Raw genomic sequence first — 23,117 nt, 5'->3', positions numbered from 1 at the left:
TGTGTGGTGTTTAATATAACTGAGTAAAACAAAGAAGTCTGCTTGCAGCTTGTAGGTTGAAATAGTTTTCAAATGCTTCAGTTCACTTAGTTGTTTCATAAAGCTCCTCTTATAAAAGGGTGTATATGTGCGTGTATGTTTGCATTTATGAAAAGAGAATTTGTATTTAAATTAGTATGATAACTTTGAGGAAATTATCTTTTTGTGGAAGCTGCTTTACACTGAGGAGTGAGTTAACATTGACTGTTACCACCTGAAAATACACTGTTAAGCTACTGCCCCTCCTGCCCCATTAGACCTAATCTTCCCTTCTGCTGTCCCTTGCCTTGCCTGATGAATTCTGATGTCCATGGTGCACTCAGATCTAGATCTTAAATACTCCATAGTTAAAACAAAAAACAGATGAGACTTTTTTTTTTTTTAAAAGGAAGGTATTTTGGAGGACAAACACTTCACAAGTCTGGTTTAGAGAGCTTGCAAATGAGCTTGCACTGGCACAGCTGGGAAGGGAGCGAATCCTCTGTGGTAGGTGATGGCAGCTGGGCAAGTGTGGGGTTCTCCTGCTGCTGTATGAGTAAGTGGGGTGCAGGCAGGGCATGCTGCTGCAGCACAGCAGCACCTTGGCACAGCTGGGCTGCAAGCCGAACGGGGAGGGATGGCATCATGCTCCCCGGGAGGGTAAATGGGAAGCGGGAGAATGGATGAGGTAAAAAAAAAATCTCGTCTGTGATGTTTTGTCCAGCTTCAGAGACGCCTTAACTCAGTTCTTGGGGCACATCCTTCTTTCCCACTCTGTGGCATACAGGAGTGGGATCTTTGCTCCTGGTCTAAGGACCAGGCTTTACAGTCAGGCCCAAGGAGATGATGAGCTAGCGTAACCTGCGAGAAGCATTTATAGGAAAGCTGTAAACACTTCTACTCCTTTCATTGTCCTGACAGGAAGATTTTTACTTATCAGGCTGTAGGCAAGGAGAGTTCTTCGGTACCAACTTACTCTCCCTGTGTGCCACAAGTCAGTGACCAGTTGGCACCTTTCAAAAAGTCTAAATTAGATGAAGCAAATAGATCTTTAATATTTATGGTTGTCCAAAGTAAAAAGGCCCTGTGAAACTGCAGTAAACAGAAGAAACAACCTTGCATTTGCAGATTATATCTGAGAACTCAGATGAGGATTCTCCATTTGAAATGCCCTTTGCCACCTGTGAGCTGACAGGTAATACTCAAAGATAATTACAACAGGCATCTGGCAGTAGAAACTTTTCATCTAATCCAATGTTAAATGTAGAAGTCTGTCTCATGCCTCTGCCGTGTGTCTTACATGTTTCTTGTGTGTGCTGTTCTCAGCAAACTTCTGAGTGTATCAGGACTGAATCACCTGTCCAGCAAATTCTGCATTACTTCTGACCAGAACTCCGTTCTTTCCTTTGCCTTATACCCAATTGTGTGTGTGTATATATTTGAAAATAGTTTCCCATTCAGTGTAATTCATTTTTCTGGAATTTTAGGTTTTAGCCTAAAGTAAACTAACTGAACTTTTTAGCCAGTTCTGATACCTGAGTTTACTCTGCTTGCTTATCACTGTGCATAAAACCAGATATACCCCTTTTATAAGGGAACATTTAATCTTTCCTCTCTGTGGATTAACAAAAACATATTTTAAACCCTGAATTTTCAAGATGCCGCCTGTGTGCATTTGGAAAGGAAGCTGAATATTGGGAGAGATTAAAAGGCTGTAATGTGCTGGAGGCAAGGACTGTTGTCTTGTTTAAGGTGGGTCCCGTAGAGCATTGTCCAGTTCCTGTCTGGGATGTCACTGCCATAAGCTCACTTGTTTTAAAATGTTATATTTTTTTGTATACAAGTACCACTTTGCCTTAGATGTATATTAAATGTAGATACTCTACAAAATTTCTGTGGTCCTGAGTTGGTGCATGCATCACCTGTGTCCTCATTCAGCCTGAAGCACAATGAATAATTTCACAGTGATAACTTGTTATAGAATGCTCTAGCAAGAGGCTTGTTCCTGTACAGAATGATTTCAAATGAATAGAAACCACTGACAAAAAAATAGCCTGGGATAATAAGCCATGATTACAGAATGAGCACAAATGTCAGGGTTGCATCTTTTGTTAAACTGCACATTTTATTTACAGCTTAACATCCAGTAGCTATTTTAAGATCTGCTAGTAATCAAGCTTAAAAATTGGGAATAAAGTCAGTCCACAGATGTTCTCCCTGTACAGCCCTCCAAGAGGTTGTCTGAATGGGTGCAAAATACCCTTTTGATTTGATTTGATTTCTTGCAGCACAGCAGCATGTTGTTGCTCTGTGTGCAGAAAGAGGGACCTTGATTTTAAGTTTCATTTCAAGTCCCTATTTCTACTCAGCAGATGTTTTTAATCCAAGGATTTTTTGTGGGGTTTTTTTTTGTTTTGTTTTTATTAAAAAGGATCTGGAAGTAGCAAATGGCTATGTTTTCTGCCATAAGTGTATTAATTAAACCTCACCTTTGGTAATCTGGGCATTGTGGTACAAAGAGGGTTAGAAAACAACTGCCGAGTGTCTGTTGTGCTCTGGTTGTATGGTGAGCACCGCTTCTGCAAAACGCTTTTCCCTCAACGTTTGTGCCACCTTTCTTCCTGTCCAGCAAGTTGTTTTTGCGGCGGCGATGAGGCCGATTCCTAGGTGGCAGCTCCGTGCTCAGCGGAGCCAGCCCGTTTCTCGCTGCTGATCCTGCCTCTTCTGCTCGCGCTGGTGCCCGCTCCATGAGACAATTGACAAAGCAGCAGGACAAGCTTAATTTTACTTAGTTTTCTGTCTATCTTGGAGAGTTGAGTTGGCCTTTGGAAGGGTCTAGAGAGCTGGAGTTGGCACAAAGTGGTAGGGTTTCATAACCAGAAGCAGGCGAGGGTGGAAGACGTCGAACTTTCCCCACCACCGCCGCCAGCACCAGTGAAAGCCAGAAGCAGCTTGCTCGTCCTGCAGAGCAGCGGGACCCGGCATCTCCTAAGGTATTGCTCCTCCCTGCTCATGGCTCTGAGGCTTTGGGTACGGTTTCGTCACTGTCCTGTGCTGATCTGGGAGGTAGCAGCGGTTAAAAGGAGCATTAGGAATGCCTCATGGTGAGCCAGCGTGGGGTGTAAGGAAGTTTGGCAAAAAACCCCCAACACTGCAAGAGTGGTGTTACTTTCAGTAGCTGAAAGCCATTTGAGCTTGGCTTAACTAGACTGTAAAATCAAACCTCTCGTTCTCCTGAGAGAGCCTGAGCTGAGGGATGTTCTGTTTTGCTTTCCAGTTGAGATGCATAGTAGTTATTGTTGTTGTTATTACTTGCACCAAAACAGCCTCATTTGCTGATATCTGAGTTCTAAGCCAGCAGCACCTGGAGTGGCAAGAGAGAGAAAAAGGTTTTAAGTTGCATCAAGGTCTTGGTTGCAACATCAAGCTGATGTTTGATAGGGACTTTTCTACTGGGAAGGGACGTAACACTTTGGCTTAGACAATTTTGAGCAAGGAAATGCTCCATCCTGCACGCAGTTTGTGTTTTGTGTGGTATGGTGCAAACCACACTGGTGTCAGGCTCTCTGCCAGCTGGGTTCAGAATGTTGCTTTTACTTTTCCTATTGAATGAGTTCTTTGGGAGAGGGTGGCACCTTTAGGTCACTGGTGAGGGTCAGGGCTTCTGTCACAGCAGGAGCTGCAAAAGAAGATGACACACTGGTATCTTGATGTCTAGGTAGAAAACACGGGAAAAAAAAGTGAAGTGGAAGAGAAAGATGTGGAAAGTGCGAGAGTGTGGAGAAGCAGTTGCAGAGCTGCAGCTTAGACTGTATTCCCAAGTCAGTAAAATCGTAGTTTAAGGTAAAACGAGATCTTCCTGTCTTGTGCTCTACAGCATAGGCTGTAACATCTTCACCAGTGACACCTGTGCCAAGTCTCAGCTTCTGTTTGGATGCAAGGTCCCACCAGAGCATTCAGCTCGGATGTAAAAGACTGGATACAATTTTCAGAAGTGTTTACGACAGTCAGTTTTTAAAAATAAAATTTAGTCAGTTAAACATCTTGGGAAAGTGATGAATTTGAGAATTAGGAAATCTTGCTCTTCAGCTGATCTAATTCTCTTCTTGTCAGCTGTTCCAGAACATCTAGCTTTGACTCCCAGCCATTTTGTCAGCTAACTAAGTTTCATTCCTCAAAATCTTCTTTTGCATCAGAGCTTCTGGAGTCTGATTCCATCATCTCTTAACTTTTCCCCTTACAGACTGAGCCTCTTAAACTAGCTGAGAAGCAGGTTTTTCAGACCATCCATTGCTACAGCTGTTCCCTGAGCTGTCCTGAAAGCAGATGGAGGGACGGTGAGGAATGAAGGTCCTCCCCTCAACTCCAGTAAAAATAGGACGAGGGCCTTACGGCTGTTCCTTGTGTAAGATTCCCACTGATGCTTACCACTCGTGTTGTACTTTGGGCTTTGTAATAAAGACAGCCAGCTTTTAGACTCCGCTCCGAGAGGCTCGGAGTCAGTGATCCTGAGGGGTGGTACATCTTCCTCGGCTTCCAGCATAGCAAGGTAAATCAATGTTGGGCCTGGAGGGGTTTTTTGGATGAAAATAAGCAAAACACTGCTAGATGTCCACGAGCAGTGCTTGCAGGCTGCTGACCTGAACTGATGCTCTTGAGGGTCTGTCAGTTTGCTCAGGGAACATCTCCTGAGGCTGGACAAGCACGCGGATGCACAGAGCATCTTGGAGAACAGCGGGCAGGTAGGCAACGCTGCATTGCCAGGAATGTGTGAGGTGAAAAGGGTTTTGGTTGATTTTGATATTATAATGGAAAATGGCTACAGAAAGTTTTTAAGTTTCAAACTTTCACCTAGAAAGAGGAAATGTGAAAAAATAAGCCTAGAAAAGATAAGGAAATTAATTTTGTGTGTTATTGTGAATAGTAGAAGTCCAGTGCCTTCAGGGATTAAATTCCACATGCCATTTTAAGAATTTCCTTCCTATCCAAACCTGCTACAGCCCTTAAGAATCAGCACTCTCAATAGTCTCTTGGGTTGAAGATGGCGTCTTTGACACTCTGTTGTCTCTTCATTGCACAGTCCCTAAGGACAGTCTTTGAGAGCTTCTGAAGAAATCAGGTTTTTATAGACTTCTGAAAACCCGTCATGGGATTTTCCATTAGAATGATCTTTGTGCTGCATCTGAATTGAGACCTTTCTCCAAACGCTGCTCATAAAGGCTTGTATGAGCTTCTGAATATCCTCACCTGGCAGAAAGCAGGTCCTGGTTAAAGATGGGGCACTTGGGCTCCATTGCTAGAGAAACGATGACAAAAAGGGGAAGTGGCTTTTGCACCCTGGAACTCCTGCACTGTGAGATTGGTGGGAACCAGCACCCATCGGTTTTGTTAGTGCCAGTACTGTACTTCTGCGATCCATTTCGTATGGACGAAAACAATTTCTGGTAATGAAGCTGAAGACATGCCCGGCCTATGTGGAGCAGCCCTGAGCCTGGCGGGAGTGAGCAATGCCCTGGAAGCTAGGACCATTGAGTGACTTTCTGGAAAGATTAAAAAAAAAAGAAAAAAAGAAAAGCCCTCAATTTAACATTGAGAGGAAAAGGAATATGTTATTTAGACCTGTCCAAATAAAAAGGTCATTTCGTGGGGGACACAAAGGGTGGGCCCAAATCCATGTGAGTTGCACACGACCTTTTAGCTGCTCACTCCATTCTGGCTTTGCTGGAATATTTGCTTTGGAGGTTGCGTTCATGTTGGCCTCGCTCCCTGTGTCTGCAAAGGCTGGAGCAAGACGTGCTTTAAGCACCTTGTTGAGCTGGGGTTGTAATGTGTGAAGAGCTCTGTCAGTGAGCTGATGCCTTCTGTTTTGTCAGGGGCTGCCTTTCAGGGCAGCGGAGGTTACCCCTCTTGCCCCTCGCAGGAAAGATTTGGGGGGGGGTTGTACATACAAACGAGTCTGTGCATAATGCTTGTCTGTCTGCTTCTCGGTACGGTTATGTCTGTGTTCACCTATACGTACCAGCCCACTGCTTTTTTTCATCTGTGGGAAGCGGCCTTCCCTTTCCCAGCAGAGGTGCTCCTGCTTGCCCGGCTTCCCTCACGGGGGTGCTGGAGCTGTGCGTCCTCCTGGCAGCTCCCTTTTCCATGCCCGGGTGCCCTGCAGCACAAGTGTCCTCAGGAAAGGCAGAGATGGCAGCAGGACAAGTTTCCTGCTGGGTCTCTTGTTCCAGTTTCCTCCTTTTGGCAGAACAGAATTTGATTATTTTTTTTTTTCCCTCACTATTATCATGGGCTGCGAAGAACAGCTCTTAAATTAGCCCTGAGGAGGTGGAAAGGTAGAGAAAGCTTGCTGCGGGGAGCTTGGTCTGATGCATGTAACAAGCACAAGCTCCACCCGATCTGACTGATGAACCCTGTCATATGCACACCCCTCTCTTTCTTTAGTTTGTTTTTGTTGTTTTAATTAACTTTTGGCACCCACACCGAACACAAAAAAACTGAGTTGTTTTTTTTTTTTTCCAACTGCTGCTGCAAAGTTCTGGTGAAGCTCTTTGGCCAGAGCTCGACTCAGGAGGCTCAGGTCCATCCCGGGAGCATCCCATGAAACTCAAGACCTGTGAAAGTGACAAAAGTCCAAAACGTCCCATGACAGTGACCCTTTATCACCCTTTCCTGAAACGACTCTCGCTCCATCTTCTCCCTGCTGCTTTGAGCAGCACCTACAAATCTGCTGCTGTTGTTGCTATTCATTTGGGATGGTTGCGTCCTGTTTGGCCAGAGATGCTCTCACCGGAGAAGCCAGCGCTTGCAGAGCGCTGCTGGGGGAGCCGGGAAGGGCAGAGTTGGGCCCGTCAGCTGTGCTGTGCCGACATGCACCCACGGGGACAGGGGCCTGGCGTGTGCGACGCTGGCCCCGTTACCGGTGCTTCTGGAGGCTGTCCCTCTTGGCGGGGTGGTGTGACTCCTCCTCAGAACTGAGAGGATGCCCCTGGGTTTTCCCGTGGTGCCTGCCGGGGGCAAGAGCATCCCAGGGGCTCCAGCTGGTGGAGAGAGGAGGGGAGGGGAGGAAAGGCAGCACACAAACCCCTTCAGTGCCCCGCAGCATCGATGGGCAAAGCAGTATTTAGGTCACCTGCCCAGCGAGTGGTGAGCCCTCTGCTGAGTGCCTCGGTCACACAGCCCCAAGGGGCTGATGGAGGTAAGGGCAACTTTGGGACCAGATTGTAAATCCTCTAGACTTCAGATAAGATGTTAGTCTTTGTTTTCAACGAGGGAAGATGACTTTGCAACCGCTTGCTTTTAGGTAAATCTGACTTAAGGAGATAGAGCTGCTCGTTCCCGGGTGCTTCAGCCTTTGCGTAGGGTCCTGAAGAACAGCAGCAACAGCAAATCTCATCCGCTGCTGATTTCCACTAACCACGTGAGAAACTGGGTTAAGCTACCTCAGGCGATAAATTCCTGCAGGCTACTGCGAGGCTGTCGCTGCTGGAGAGGCTCTGTCAGCTGGGCAAGGGCACTGCTGTCTCGCAACAATGAACCTAAGGATGCTATAAATAACTCCTTGTTGTTCAAAAAGGAACAGTAAGAGGAAATTCTTTCTTTCTCTCTTTCTGTTCTAGTTTTCTCCCCTTCGGGTAGCGTCAAAGCACTTTGGTTATTTGCAGCATGAAAGCAGAGCCGGTTGGGATGGGCAGCTGTAAAACCAAGGAGACGAGAGGTAGGGCGAGCACATGGAGAGAAGAGGAGGGTCTGGCGTACCTGGTGGTTAAAACCCGTGCCCAGGGATAAGGTTGGGTCCCCACCTATGTAGCTGCAGCGGGGAAGCTCCTTTGCAGCCCGGTTCTGCCAGGCACCTGGTCTCCCTTGCTCAGAGGGTGCCTGGTCATCACTCCTGCAGGCTGCTCTGCTGGGAAGTAATCAGAGAATTGTTCGTCCCAGTGCCTTGCAAGCTGTTCATGACACGCGGTTTACAACTGGTCTGCCGAACCACCCTGCCTCTATAGATGTTTCCATTGAAATTTGGTGGTGGTGACGTTATTGGACAAATCACAAGGAACAGGTTGTTCGCTGTAGCCTGTGGGAACAAAAGTTCAGGCCGCTTATTGCATGAGCAATAGAAAGCTGTTCCTGGGCCCCCACTGGGTCCACTTGGTGTGTGTGCACTTGCCCCAGGCCAGGGGAAGGCAGGTGTACTTTACACAATATAAAAGCAGCTTCTAAAATCACTGCAGTGCACGATGCCTTGAAACTGGCTGCTGGCACCCCAGGTAAGAGAGGGTATGCTGCTGAAAGTGGATGATTTGTTTAAACTATCTAATTTATCTATCTAGTTTATTGCATTGCCCAAGACCCCTGTAAGGAATACAGATGTTTAGCAGCTGGTTTGGGTCCAGCTGAAGCACCTTTCAGATACATCAGAGCTGCTGTAGTTCAAGGTCACACGCGCCAAGCCTCTGGGCGCAGTAATGAATTTTCTTGATTAAAAGTGCTAGTATCTCTCATCTTTTAATAAGTTTGTTGAACCTGACTTGCATTATTTAATAGCACTGATTGCTCAGTCTGGCTGCAGACTGTGGGTCATCACCTGTGTTCAGTTTGGTAAATACTTGACATTATCTGGTGTCTGAACAGACAGAAACTGTGGAACCCTGTAGTGGCACTTTTGAAATTGCTGTTCTGAACAGAGCAGTGCTCTATCTTCTCTGTATTAATCAGGGCACAGGAATAAAAAAAGGTGATTATTTGAACACAAAAATGTTATGCGAAGCTAGTTGTGGAATGCCTCTTCATCCCATCTCTGTACCAGGTGGTAGCAGGTTGCTGGGCACGGTAGTAGAGAGGACTGAAGAGAGATGACCCAGAGACAGTGACGAGAGGAACGGCGTGTACAAGCCAGAGGAAAGCTGACAGGTACAGAATTACGTTTATCGTTGCAAGTGTCGGATGGGGACTTTCTTCTGTGGCTGGGTGGAGATAGAGTTGCTTATGTTTGGAGACCAGCTTTTTCAGTCCAAATGTTCAAGAGATATGTATGTACATTAATTCACGTATTTGTCTTTATCTCCAACAGTTTTGGTGCTAAAATGCTTTGGGATACAGATAGACTAGTAGGCAATGAATCTTTCCGGTTCCTGAGAGCAATTTGCAATTTACTGCGGCATGGCTGGCTGCAGATACTGATCCTACTCGCAGCAAATTAAAGAAATGTCTCTCCCCTCCTCCTCTTTCCCTCAAAACTTTCAATTTTTGTAGATTATTATTTGACATCATTGTACCTGGCTGCTGGAAGCTTGACAAGATTCTCCTTTTTTAAAAATTGTGTCTGTCCAGAACAGATGAAAGTGGTTTGCTTTGCTGTTTCCCCAAAGGGCAGGAGACAATGCCGGGATTTTAAATCCTGCCTTGTTGTTCTTGGGGAGTCTGAACCTGGCAGAAGGAACATCTAATCCTTCTTTTAAGGTTAAAATCCAGGTTCCGAGTCATGGCAGTATGAAAAGGAGCCTATTTTGGCTTGTTGCACCTCGGTGTGTTCAGGTCGCTGTTGGTACCAGCTGCCTCCGGGCCAGCGTGGGGTGGGGGGCGGCGCTGCGGCCGGCGAGCCCAGGGGAGGTTATCCTCATCCAGCTTTGTGGGACACCAATTCCCCGGGAGCCTGAGAACCTGCTTTGCTAGTGGCCTTGCTTCTTGGCTGAGGAAGGTTTTTGGGTTGCCAGGCAAAACCTTTGAGAGGAAACGAATTCTGCAAAGAAAAGTTAAAGCTGGCAAAATACCCGAATGTGATGTGAGAATCTCTGGTGAATCTCTGCAGGCGTTCCTGGGGAATCCCGTCCAAGCCCTCACCTGGGGAAGCGGGAACAGCAGAAGAGGGAGAGAGGTCTCTGGCTCCTCAATTCTCATCCCCTTGTGCCTTTTGTTTTCTCAAGCTCTCATTCCCAAAGATGAAACTGTGGCTGGCTGTGAATCTGACCCGTGCTGTAATCTAAGGAAACTGGAGTGTGGAGATGGTCTCTGAAGAGAGTTGAGATGGCTTTGCTTTGCAGGGGTCTGATGAGATGCAGCTCATTAATGCGTGTAAAGTGCTTTTTCAAGTCTCGGATGAAGGTGCTCTAAGGCTGCCTGTGCTTTGCCTTAGTGATGGCTGGGGGTATCCTCTGCAGCGTCTGTGACTTGGCACTTTTTTCTCTCTGCTCCTCTCTGGGGATGAAGGAGCAAGTGGAACAGGATATTAGAAAACACTGCAAAAATGGAATGTTAAGTTTGGCTTAATTAAGAAAGACTATACTGCTGGAATTATTAATTGCAAATTCTCTTGAGAATAACGGGAGATTGAGTTACTGCGGGCCTTGCCCTGATCGGAATGGATGCCACTGGTTTAAATGACAGCGCTAAGGTTGCGTGTGTGTGTGCGTCTTGGTGTTAATGAGATCCTGGGTTTCATAATTTCACAAATTAAATTGCTTGTTTTATTCAGTTAGTGTGTTAAAGATGATTCACATCGCTTCTCGCAACTCTGGTCATGTAGCCTGATTACACACAGCATTACCTCTGGTCACAGCGCATCCGGGGACCAGGGAGCAAAGCGATGCTGCTGGGGGGGGGGGGGGGGGGCCCAGGGGGGTGGCTCTCCAACCATGACGCCGAACACGGAGAAATTCTGATTTGTTTTATGACACAGCTGAACATCTCGATGGGTGTATGGCTGATCTCACAGCAGAGGCCTGTAATCATCTCCTTAGGTCCCTCCTGCCTCTGCGTGCCTATGGTGTGATGTACAGAGCCACCCGTGGGTGCAGGTGCCGTGGTGCTGTGCAAGGCTGTTCGCATTTTGGGGAGCCCTGTCCCCTGTTGGGGTGTGTTCATGTGCCAATCCACCACCCTGATGATGCACCTACATGTTCACAGACTCAGCACTCATTTGGGGTGAGCCAGCATCCACCGCGTGCTGCAGGGAATCACAGTGGTTTGATCATTTCTTGACCTCAGATGTGCGGTCTCATAGTAGAAACTACTTTTAGGGGTGGGGTGGGGTGTGTTCCTCCCCAGCCACTCAGCAGTGACTGTTGTGGAGCAAAAAAAAAAAAAAATGCAAGGCAAAGGACAAAAGGAACCTGTTTCTTGGAGGAGCTGCTTGTGTGAAGGGTCCAGACTGTCTTCCAGACCAGCGCATTAAGGGTTGTCAATTCACCTACCTATATGTTGACAAGATTTCTGGGAGCTTGGCTGTGTTGAACATGCCAGAATTTCCTGCCCTCCCCTTTTTTTGATACTAGCTAAGCAACTTAAGAAATACAGTCACCTCCTAGAGACTGGGGCCACAGAGATATTAAATAGGTCAAGGGGGTCGCTGCTGGTTGCTTCTGGTTACTGTTTGATTTTTCCCTGAAAGTCTAGATTTTTCTTCAGACAACTTAAATGCAAACCAAATTTCTTCCTGTGGAAAACACAAGTTACTATGAAGAAATACCCTGAGCACATTAGAGATGGCAGACACCTGACAGATCACAGCAAGAGGTCAGTGTTGAGCCACACTAGCACATACCGGGAGGATGCTCTACAGCCTGCGCCCCAGCTGACGGCTCTGCGGCCACCAGGAATGAGGGACGCAGGCCCAAGGCGTGGGGGGAACATCTTTATTGTGGTTGTCGGCAAAGACCCACTGTAACCCCACTTATGTGTTCTCCTGCAAGGTTTCTGCTCCCTTTGTGGATTAGGGTTTAAACCATGTTGTAATTAAACTTGTTGGCTCGGAGCGGTTAAATAGCCGTCATCCGCAGATGATGTGTGTCTGGCTTTGCCTGCAAATGGCACTTATTTGGCATGCAGGTCATGGTTTTGGTGGGTACCAGTGGTGGTACAGACAAACCTTGCCAGGAAGAGTCAGAGCAGGACAAGGGGCTGGTACGGTTCAGCAGAGGCACCCGAGAGCTGGGACAGCCACCCATGCCCTTGTGTCCCCCCCTCCCCGCCCCGTGGTGGCTGGGCAGCGTCGTTGGTGGGCGAGGGTGTGGGGGCAGCAGTTCCCCTTCCTGTGCCTGTACGCAGACCATGTTGAAAGGCTTTTTAATCTCAGTTCTTTATAAAGAAAACGCCTTTGTGCTCAACAGCTGGATAAAGATGTCGGACTTTTGCCTCTAATGGTCATAGAGTGAGAACCTGTCATTTATCTAGCAGTATCTTCTGCACGTCCTTTCACCCGACAGCCCCAGAGGACCACCAAACATCTTCCCCACCTATTCCAGAAAAGAACGAGACAGAAAAGCAACCGGTAATATATCTGACTGTATTTCAAAGTTGTTGACTGTAAACAAACTTTGTTGAAGAAATAAAATCACATGACAAGATATCAGAGTGATACTATAAATCCATTTTGTTATTGTTGCCACACTTCACATTTTTGGAACTCAGAGTTTAGCTCATGGTGTACAAAACTTGTAAAAATTTATTGCAAGCGTGCCTTTGTGTAGAACAAAACCAGTGTCACAAAAGTAGTTCCCTGTCCCATGCAGAAACACAGTTGTGTGTCTCTCACCTGGAAGAGGTCACACACCTGCATTTCCTGAAAGACTTGGCTGTTACAAAATTGCTCCGAGAAGTTGTTATATTTTTTTTTTTTTTTAAAAAAAAGGAAAAATAAAAAGCAATTGCAGTGTATGCTTTACCTCTGGAATTTACACTTTCAACAGAAATCTTTAGAATTATAAAGAACATGGAACTTTGCAACAGAACTGCAGTCGCTGATGTTGTGAGCACAGCCCAATGGAGTCATCTTGAAAGCGCTCGGCCAGCTAAGGCCTGGCTTGCGTTTGGTACCGTCACTGCATTTGATGGAATGTAAAAGTTGCGCACGTTGAAAATTAAATGAAAAGGAAATGTAGAGGGGGAGATTCCTTTTCCAGAATCCCCACTGTTCCTGTTTCTACTGTGGCCTTTCCTCAGCCTGTCACTTCCACGCTGTGCTGAGGCGCAGCAGAGCTTTGACTCCGGGGTTGGCGACTACTGAACAAGTTTAGTAGAAGGAAAGGCATGGAGTGAGGCCAGGGGTGTAGCCAAAGCAGGGTTGACGTTGCCAAAGCAGCTGCACAGACCGGCTGTGTTAAACACCAGCCTTTTCCTTTTAATGCAAAGGCAGCAGGGGAGGGGGGTACACATGCCAGAAAGCTGAGGGGTAGAGGGGATCACCTGGCTCCTCTCCCTCTGCATGCCCAACCTCTGAACTTCCCTCTGCTGCTCAGACCTGCTCTTCCCCTTAAACTCCTCCTTGTATCAGAATGTGCTGATTAGCCTCACCTATACGGGATCAGATTAATCTCGGGCATAAGCCTGAGTTTTGCTACCTTTAATCTCACCCCAGACCACACGGTCAAGTTATTTTTAATTTCAGTACTGAAATGCCAGGCAAAGATTTACCCTACATCTAGAAGAAAAATCCAGGTTGCAAAATAAGTCCAAGAGACCTGCAATTTGTTTTCCATCAAATGAGTAACTCCAGTTCATAGAGAGGTACGGATTGTTCAGCAGTCACGTTTTGCATACACCTTGACACAGATTAATTGGAGAACAAGACCACAAAGTCACTTTGACACCAAGTGGATTGGGGTTTTGGACAGATGAACCTAGTGTACTGGGCTTTGCTTTCTGGTTTCTAGGTTTTTGAGGGGTTTTTTTGGTAACAACTAGTGAAAATAGGACAAAATTCTCAGTTTGAAGTCCAGAGCACGCTGTAAATACTTGATGAGTGAAAGCATTTGCCAGGCTCTTTATTCTAGAAACAGAGGTGCCAGGGCTGGGAGCAAACTCTACGGGCCTGGCATCTTCCCGTCCCTAGTAAAACCGATGAGACTGGCTTGACTATGAAGCCTGTTTATTCAAGGAGCTCGGGTCCCAAATTGCCCTCACCTCTCCCCAGTTTGTTTATCCAATCAGGTCCTGCACATTGTGGCCCGAAAGGATGGCGTTACTGTCCTTTCCCACTAGGTTCTTCATCCAGGTCCCCCACGCATTCAAGGATTGTTGCACTTACATCAAATGAGCACTTTTGCAGCGTGACGTTTTCATGGGTAAGATTTTTGCACTACACATCGTGTGGACCACCTTGACATCTAATGCAAGCAATTATTACTTCAGAAGAGTGATACAAAAGGGATTTACCACTTAAGGCCTTTTTTGTGATACCTAACAGCTGGTCACCAGACCCATTGGAGTAGAAGGGGTTTAAGAAGAAAAGCCAAAACACCAAAAAACTCTGAGCCCATGTCAAAGGCCCCTCTTTGACAGCGATCCAGAGCTGAGGAATGTTACAGCCGTTCCAACGGGAGCAGTGGGCGTGGTGATGCTGATACCTGTTTTGGGTCCATACAAACCTGACGGGCAGCACTAATGGGGCAAAGCAGGCAACACCTTCACAGTGATTGCAATTAGTATAGGCTTCAGAAGCAATACCCTGTTTCATCTGAGACTTGCAAAATAGCAGAAAGGATCAGCAAAGTAATACTACAAAAATAAACTGAAAGGTCAACTCTCTGTTGTCACCTCTTCCAGCCTGACCAAGAACCTGTGGGACGATTTGGATGCGCTCTAAATCCATGGAATGAGGGAAGCAAAGGAAAGCATAGGGCAGGAAACTTCTCCAAGGCTAGATTTCTGAAGACTCGAAGCCCTGTCTCAAAAGAAGAGGAAGAGACCCTTTTTGTACAAAGCACAGATAGTCTCAACTGTTCCTCAAGATTGAGATGATGATATGGAGGCTGTTCCAGTTCCTAATGCTTCTGGAAACAAAGGTAGGTTTGGGAAGAACTGTCCCAAGAAGGAATATACATCAAGTAGCACTGATGATGATAGGTTGATGACACCTTATTGTATTTAAGCAGATGATGATGTAATCTGTCTGTGCAAAATATCCTAGTTAACGTCAGGCCAAATATATCCATGTTTTCCTTGCCTTTGTGAAATGTTGCTAACAGTCTTTTGCTCAACCACACTGAGATGAGCTCTTGTTTTAGAAACAACTAATCTTACATCAGTCCTAGCAACAAACTCTACAACAGAGATGGATGGAAGACTTCATATTCCATCTAAGCCTCAGTGATGTTTTTCAAGTCAGTCTTAGTAATTATTTGTCTGAATTTCACATTGATTACTGGACTATAGCAGAGCTTCAGATTCTCCATTTATCTCCTCTAAGCTCCTCTAGGCAGGCTGGGCTGCTGTGTTTTATCCCATTTTCTCTTACCTTCAGTGCAACTCGGTTTTTGACTCATACCAGCCTATACAGAATAAGGAACCTGTGCTGACGAAGTCCCAGTGCCCTTACTTCAGGTTGGAACGATGTTCAGCATGCTTTTATATCTAGTCTGGAAAAGTGCATTTGAACAAGAACGAAGTCACTGAAAATGCAGAACATGGACTTAAGCAGCAGAGGCGTGAATTCCACTCTACAATTTCATCACTCCCTTACCTGTGCTGTACCTTGGTGCCTGATTAGGGAAGGGGAAGCTCCTATTTGAGGAGCTAATGATGTCTCATGAGTGCTGAGGTTGCAGTCCTTGCATGGAAAGTAGCACAGATGGGCCGAATTATCAATACAGCATAATCCCCCACTCATCACTAAAATCAGCTCCAGGACTGCGAGACTAAGACATGTATGACCGAGATATCAGAGGCTTCTTTCGCTACTCACCACCTCAAGAAAGACTACTAAATAAATGTTAGAAGGAAAAAAAAAGTCTTCAGCCAAAAAAGAAAAAAAAAAGTCACGGAAGTGTAGCTGGAAATAAAGAATGGGAATGCTGTTCTGAGTTGCTGTCCTTAATGTCAGTCTGGAAACCGCTAAATTCATTTTTCTCTAGGAATTGTCTGAAGAAAACAAAGTTGTACCCATCAGGGACACTGAGACTTCTATAAATTTGGATTCTCGGACTACCTTGTAAATGTAGAAGGGTTGAGGCTAGAGAATAGAAATGGAAAACAGAGATGAGATTTCTTTAAATTGTGCCCTAGTGTCAAGTGCACAAATGGGCTGAAGTACAAAGTGGCAGCGTTTCTGCAAGCCCTTGAAGCATTTTTCAACGGAGACAACAGCAGCGGAAACCATTTCACAGTGGCTTCTAAGCTCTAGTGAGTGTTATATTACACACTGGGAAAAGAAATGCTTTCCAAGAATGTATCGTGGCGTGACAGACCTTGAAAGAAGTACTGTGCATAGAAGGTGGTCAGTATGTCTTACTGATGGTCTCGGTTCTTTGAAACAAAGTTTGCATACCATAAATAAGTAATTTCCAGTTGTCAGAAGTATGTGTGAATGAAAATTCAATTCAGCAGCAGAGAAATGAGCCTTGCTGCTCCCTCGTCTACTCCAGCTTCAAACTACCTTTCCCCCTCCCCCCTCCCCGGAAAAATTTAGAGACGTTCCTCTGTGACCTGGTTGACATTTCAGCTACTGCTGAGCTTTAAGATCTCTTACCCAGATTGTCTCAAGGCTACAAAAAAAACCAACCCAACCTTGCTATCATTTCACAAGCCATCGCACCATTAACACACACACACACTATAACTAGCATCCTTGCACTACTTTGAGACTACCCCCCCCCTTTTTTCCCCCCTTTAACTAGGGAGAAGCTTTAATGTTACAAGCAGGTGAGGAACCAAATCTGAGTAAGCCAGTTTGCAGTAAAGCAAATGCTACAGAAGCTGAGCTGCAGTTAACAAACTTTTGCCTTTTAAAAATGATTCAATTTCTTCCTTAATTACTTTGCCCTGTTTGTAGTAACATAGAGAAAGTGCAAGATGCTTTTCAACAAGGAGGAAAATCTTAACTTTCCCCAGCCCTATCCACTCCCAGTCAATACATGGAGAAGATGAGGTGGAATAGTCATTTGTGGATACAGACTATGCTTTGGTGACTTTTGCTTGTTGGCTTTGAGAGCCAAAATTCAGACATTTTGTACATATAAATATATATAAATATTCTTGCTTACTTATGGAATGTTTGTGCATGTTTAGGGCACCAGTTCAAAACGATGAGGGATGGTTAAGGCTAAGAAAATTAAATTCATTGCAAAGCTACAATTTTGTTTTCAGTTTTCTCCTTTACAAAGGAGACTAAAGCATCTTCCCTGTAATAGTCAGCCACTGTGTAATCCCCCGTCAACACCAATTCTAGGGAAAACTACTCAGGACCCAGTCCCTGAGGCAAAAAGCAGGACCTCATGATTTTAGCTCAAGTAATCCACATAATTAACAGCATAAGTTAGTGGAAAATTAAACATTCCAAGGCCTTGGACCTACTGTCTCCTGAAAAAAGAAAAGGCATGGCCTGGATCCAAGCCTTTAAGCATATGTAGCAACGTAGCAATTGGCCAAGGGCTCCACATCTATCTCGGGGGCTACGCCATAGCTGGAGAGTGCTGTGCTTACTCCTCAGAAGTGCCACGTGGCTCCAAGGAGGTCCTGCAAACCTGCCCACCTCTGCTGGGGGCACGTGCACCTTGCCAATGCTCCGGCATTGCAGGGGAGTGTAAGGAAGCTGGGCTCCCAGCAGCTACTGTTCTTTCAAGCTGTCCCATCAGAAAAGTTCCAGCCAGACCTTTCCTTACTGCCCCAATTTCGACTACCGCGTAAATTTACACGACATAATGACCTTGTAGCTACTCTTTCTGTTGCAATATAGGCTGGCATTGTCTGAAGCAGGGAGCGATAAGAACACCACTTGCTTTTAGGTACCTCTGTGGAACTCCCCCGCAAAAAAAAAAAAAAAAAAAAAAAAAAAGAAACCGTGGCCTTATATTGCTGAACATTTGTTTTTCATGCCTCACGCTAGCTCCTCTCCCCCTTTGAATACTTACAAGACTGACAAGAGCCAGCTACCACACACGGAGTCTGAAGAGAGGGGGTCTCAGTTCTCGGCAGGGCCAAGACGTTTTGAACTCATCCTTGGGCTCCTCGGCATTGCCAAGGACTAGAGTGGTACAAATGCTCTCCTTCCTTTCGAGGCTAGGAGGCCTCAATGCACAAGGTTTTGTCTTTTCTCCCATGTTTCCTGGGTGGAGACCTTGTGGACTGAGAAGTGAAGAGGGATGCTTAGGAAACCCACTGCTGCACATCATGCAGCCGGCAGGCAGAGCAGGACGTGCGGGACAGTCTCCAGGCTGTATTGCAAGCAGAACCACCATGGAGTTGGCCATCTCCTTACTCTCCCTGCAACCAGGTGAGACCTGCCTCTAAGTCTACTCCAAAACAATAAGACTTTGGTGGAAATAGAAGGACGTCAGTGCAAGGATGCTCTTTGGGCTAGTCAGTAATTTACTAGCCCAGGCTGGATTCTTCCTCTGTTATGATTTACATGCTATGCATTTGCACATCACATAATGATGAAATCTGGGAGTTCTCAAATTCATGTTGGTTACCCTCTATCGTCTCTTGCCAGATAGATACATATAACCTGGTGAGGTTTACACTGATCAATCAATTGCTCCATTCCTCTTGAGTAATTCTTCAGTAAAACTTTTCAGGCTTGGGGACCTAAAACGAGCTGGTCCTCTAAGCTACATAGCTTCTGCCCTGTAAGTTAATGCAATTATGTTTGTGTCCATCACTGCTAACCTTTAGAATACAGAGGGTTTTTGCTGATTGAGTTGTTGAGTGAAATCAACAATGTTGTGTAGAGGGCAGGGTAGTATTTCACCTCAGTATCAATCCTCCCCTGTTTCAATCATACCTCCCTCTCTCGGCAATGTTTTCCAAAGCTTCAGCGGCCTTTAGGTTCCACCAGCACCAAAATGTGGTGTTTTAGCCATGGGCACCAGCTTATGACGATGCTTGTCCTCTATCACATTACTCAGAACAGGAGAATTCTTTGGGCTTGCTCTGTTTTAGTGAGGTTTAAGGTCTGGTTGCAACTGGACTTCTTTCTTTTGTAAAACACAATGCTATGTTATTTTGCTAAACATGTAATCTGCCTAATTACAACTACTGTGACAAGCCCTGAATTGTAACAAGAAGAATTTCTACAGAACACCCCGCAGCGATAATGGGAAACACACTGCTATTAGTCACTTATTTTTTTCCTGCCAACTGTGTGCCAAATGGAGTTCTAAAATGGACCAAAAAAAGTCTTGACAGTTACAAAAGAAAAAGAAAGAAATTGTTGTTCCTAAAAACTTAACAGTCTATTACATTAGATTTTTAAGCAACATTTAAGATACAATTGAAATTAAGAAAAAATATAATTGTTATACTCTGATTTCTCACCTGTACACTGACCGTGGCAGTTAAGATGTGAGGCAGTATTACTTACTGGTTTACTCACTGTTAATACTTAGAGTATTGTTTGTGTATAAAATGTTTCATCCTGGTTAAAAAAGAAAATCAATGTAATGTATTTCCATTTTAAATTCACTAATGTATTTGGTTTCTCCTAATTTTGCTGTGTTCTAACTGGGATCAAATTGCCTTACATTACATTAATAAAAACAAAGAGGGGAAAAAAAAAAAAGACAGAAAGAAAAAGTCTTAACTGGTCCTCAGTTCCTGGCTGTCTGCCTGTGAAGGTTTTGTTTGTCAATACGCTTGCTTCAGTGTTTGTGTACCTGAACTGCTTTGTTGAGCACACTGGGAGGACAGCAGTGATGCCTTGCAGGACGGCAGGCGCTCTCAACCACAGCTCACGGTGCAGGCTAACGTTGCTCGTCCCAGAATTGAATAACTCCAAGTAAGGTATAGAGTTTTCTGTAATGCCCACCTAGGACTGCTGAGCTGTGTCAGCTTAGGACAAGCTCTTAGCCCAAGAGGAACTTTACAAGATGACCCTGTTCAACAAATAGTATGGAGCTGACGACTAATTTAAGTCTGTTTCTGGTGTACGGATTCCTACAGGGCATTCACATATGTAATTTTGTGTCAGCTTTTCCAGCGGCACTTTCTGCAGGACATGTTTGCCTCCAGCTGCTACTAGGAACAAAGTTTCCGCCTCTCTAGTGGCATCACTTGGCATTTTTGGATAAGGACAGCACTGGTGGTGTCACGAGTTCCTTGCTTTGCCATTCCAGGTGTGGTATCTTCTTCCGCTTACCTTCCACCCCCTGCCTACGCCACCATTAACAACACATCAATGGGAGGGTGAGGTGTCTTCCAAGCCCAGAAGCTCCTTTACAAGTCTTTCACCAAACTGTGCGCGGCTATACCTTGTCACGTGGTAGGCCTCTGACATTTTGTAGAGGATGTAGGCATTGTTTATAGCGATGCTGATGGCAAACCAGAATACTTGTTGCCAGGTCTTGTTTGGTTTGTGAGAAATGAAATACCTAAAGAACCAAGAGAAAAGGGGAGGGAAAAGCACTGTTCAGCCAAACACTTGCAGCTGGGATACAAGAAATAACCCCAGATAAAGATTCTGCAGTCCCAAAGGGGAAGCAGTCCCAGGACTTAATACCTAGTGCAAGTATCATCTTAAGAAATTTTGTACAACGTATTTGACAGTCATTTATAGTTAATTTGCACAATTTTGGAAATTTCTAATAGTGTCTAAAAGAACAGACTTCCATGCTCTCAGAAGCAAAACCTCAGCAACACTCTCACCTCTGTACCACTCCATATAAGTAAGAGTACCCATACAGACTCCTCGAGCTTACCGGTGACAAACATCCACGTGATGGGAGCTATGGGTCTGAATCCCTTCGATTTGTAACTAAAAAAAAGCCTCAGGCACATGTTACAGTTTAGGGAAGACTGCTGATGCTTCTCCTCTTGTTTATCTCTATTGAGAGCAAAGAATGATTTCTGCTGCTGTCAACAGTAGGTGGGAGGATGTGGGGGTAGAGTCGGAGCGTGCAGTGCTGGTATATGGAGCACTTCTCCATAAGGCAGAACTAGAAAGGATTGACATCCTTATATTTAGGTTCTGACTAATTCTAGGACTGCCAGAATATTCGCTCTTCAGTCATAAGATTTCCCATTTTCCTACTTTCTTTTTTTTTAGTAACCATTTAAATCTATTACCTCACCTCTTTTTCGTATTGATTTCCTCAGATCAGATCCCAACATCGGTCTCCAGCAACCACCTCCTCCTCTTTCATCTCTTCCACTGAATTCTTGCTGCCTTGCCCAGAACTCGCCTAGAAAATCCCTGCTGCTTTTTCTCTCTCCTCAATTTTTAGTTCTTGAAATCATCTGCACCTCATTGCTATTCCCACAGCCAAGCTTCAATGCTGCTGTTCTTACTCATTTCTGTTTCTCCCTGCTAACACTGAAGGAGCCCAACTGGAATTCAGGAGCCGAAAGATCTACATTCTGCTCTTCCAGATCATCTAGATCCCCAACTGAACTGGCTCTTGGTGACACAAATATCACCAGGACAGATAATCACTTAAACACCATCTGCTGATAGGGGTAGAAAGCTGAGCCTGAGAGAGGTGTGGGGCAGGTAGACCCTTGTTGAATTCTCTATTTAGTCTTCAATATGATGTGGTCAAAAACAGCAGCCTGCTGGCTCATCTTCCCAATACTTCTTAGGTGTCATTTGTAAGATGTTAAGAACATAAGTCAAATATATCTTTTGACTCCTAGATGGGTAGATAAAGCCAAAACAGCACTAGTAATGCAGCTCTTGCCCTTGGGGAGAGCCAGCTTCTGATCTTTGACTGAAACAGGGAGTTTGTCAGAGATTAATTCTGTGCAAACAGGATCGGGCCCTCAGCTGCAGGTCAACATGGAGAACTCAAACACCGCAGCAGCGGAGGAGCGAAAGAAATACACACACACACATACATATATGCATGCACATATTCTTACTTACTTGCTGTATTTGTCATCATATTTGCAGATATAGCTAAGGTGAGCAGCAAAGGCTTCAACCGCCAACGGGCATGGAATTTCTCCGCTTTTTCTCTTAATTATAACTCCTGCATCAATTAGAAACATAGAAGTTTTAAATGCACATCATAGGTCTAGCAATTAAAAGATACAGTTTATTATAAAATAAGCCTTATTGACAGCTTCTGCCCTAAAACTGTGAGGTTATCTGTAACAGAGATGCTAATTTGATTTTTTTTTTTTTTTGGATTGGTAGTACATTGAGCAAGTGGAAGGGGAAGAAGAGGGATCATTTTTCAGTTGGAAATGAAAAGGCGTTAGACACAAACACTTTTACCATATGTTCAGAAAAAACCACACATTGCTGTAGTCCCACAGTAGCCCCCTACAGACAGTATCAGTCTCTCTGTTGATTCACAGTGAGTTGTGGTCACCTCTAGAGCTGTGACTTGCTATTTTATGCTTTGAGTTCTTCTGAAGGTCTCAAATAAGTTCTCTGAAATCAAAACCCTTTGCTTATCTCCACCCATGGAGGCCAAGAGCAACAGTACCTTCACTCCACCTGGTGCTAATTGACAAAGAAAAAAAAATACAGTAAGAAGGAGCCAACTGGCTAAACCCAGTCAAGTCAGAGGTGATGCTGGTGGGTGAGTTGAAGGTGCTACAGCCACAGTACCTCTGAAATGAGAAGCAGCCAGATTCGCTGCTGTGGGGAGCCAGAGCTCAGCTGTACACTTAGGTTGCTCAGTGGAGCTAAGCACATGTTTCTCTGCCTGAAAGTGATGGTTCCTGTCCTGATAATTCAGCTCATCATGGGGGATGATTATCCTGCTTACTGCAGAAATCTGTGGTAAGGCGACAAGTTCCCTGCAGCTCCCTACCAGCCACTCTCGGCATGGACAAAAATGCAGTGCCTCGAGCAGGTTACTCCAAGAACGGGCCCCATTCCCTCACATGGTGCATTTTTGACCTGGCATTCTCCTACACTGCAGCAATACTTAGGAGTCCAACGCTCTCCCAAGAAACTCCCCTAGCTCTTCTCTGCTTTATCACTCCTGTCCTCTGTGTTTTACCTATCTGGGGGAAGCTCCTTGTAGGAAGGAAGGATGAGTAAGACAAACTTACAGTATTGGAGTCTGTTCCCTAACTTTTGACTTTATGTTCCTGCAGAGTTTGATGGTCAGCTCTCCAGGGTATGGACCACCTCTTGCTCCATGTCTATGCTACACTCTCTAGTGAGGATCTCTACTGTCGCCCAGGCACGACATTATTTTTCTCCAGGTCTAGAGAAGCAC

At 45.3% G+C, this 23,117-nt stretch overlaps 1 protein-coding gene across 1 annotated transcript in view; it reads right to left on the bottom strand.

Annotated features, from left to right (window-relative positions):
* Positions 1-12,278: 12,278 nt before the first annotated feature.
* The window catches only part of PGBD5 (piggyBac transposable element derived 5), a 72,017-nt gene continuing 61,178 nt past the window's right edge, over positions 12,279-23,117 (bottom strand). The window contains exons 6-7 of the mRNA XM_075748666.1: positions 21,806-21,911; positions 12,279-20,315 (exon numbers count right to left, since the gene is read on the bottom strand). Of these exons, the coding sequence (XP_075604781.1) occupies positions 20,120-20,315; positions 21,806-21,911 (302 nt within the window). The 3' untranslated portion in view covers positions 12,279-20,119. The remainder of the gene's footprint in view (positions 20,316-21,805; positions 21,912-23,117) is intronic.

The sequence above is a fragment of the Balearica regulorum genome, chromosome 3 (assembly GCF_011004875.1).
Source record: "Balearica regulorum gibbericeps isolate bBalReg1 chromosome 3, bBalReg1.pri, whole genome shotgun sequence".
NCBI lineage: Eukaryota > Metazoa > Chordata > Aves > Gruiformes > Gruidae > Balearica > Balearica regulorum.
The sequence above is the reverse complement of the archived record's forward strand: the minus strand, read 5'-3'. Positions and strand labels throughout refer to the sequence as shown.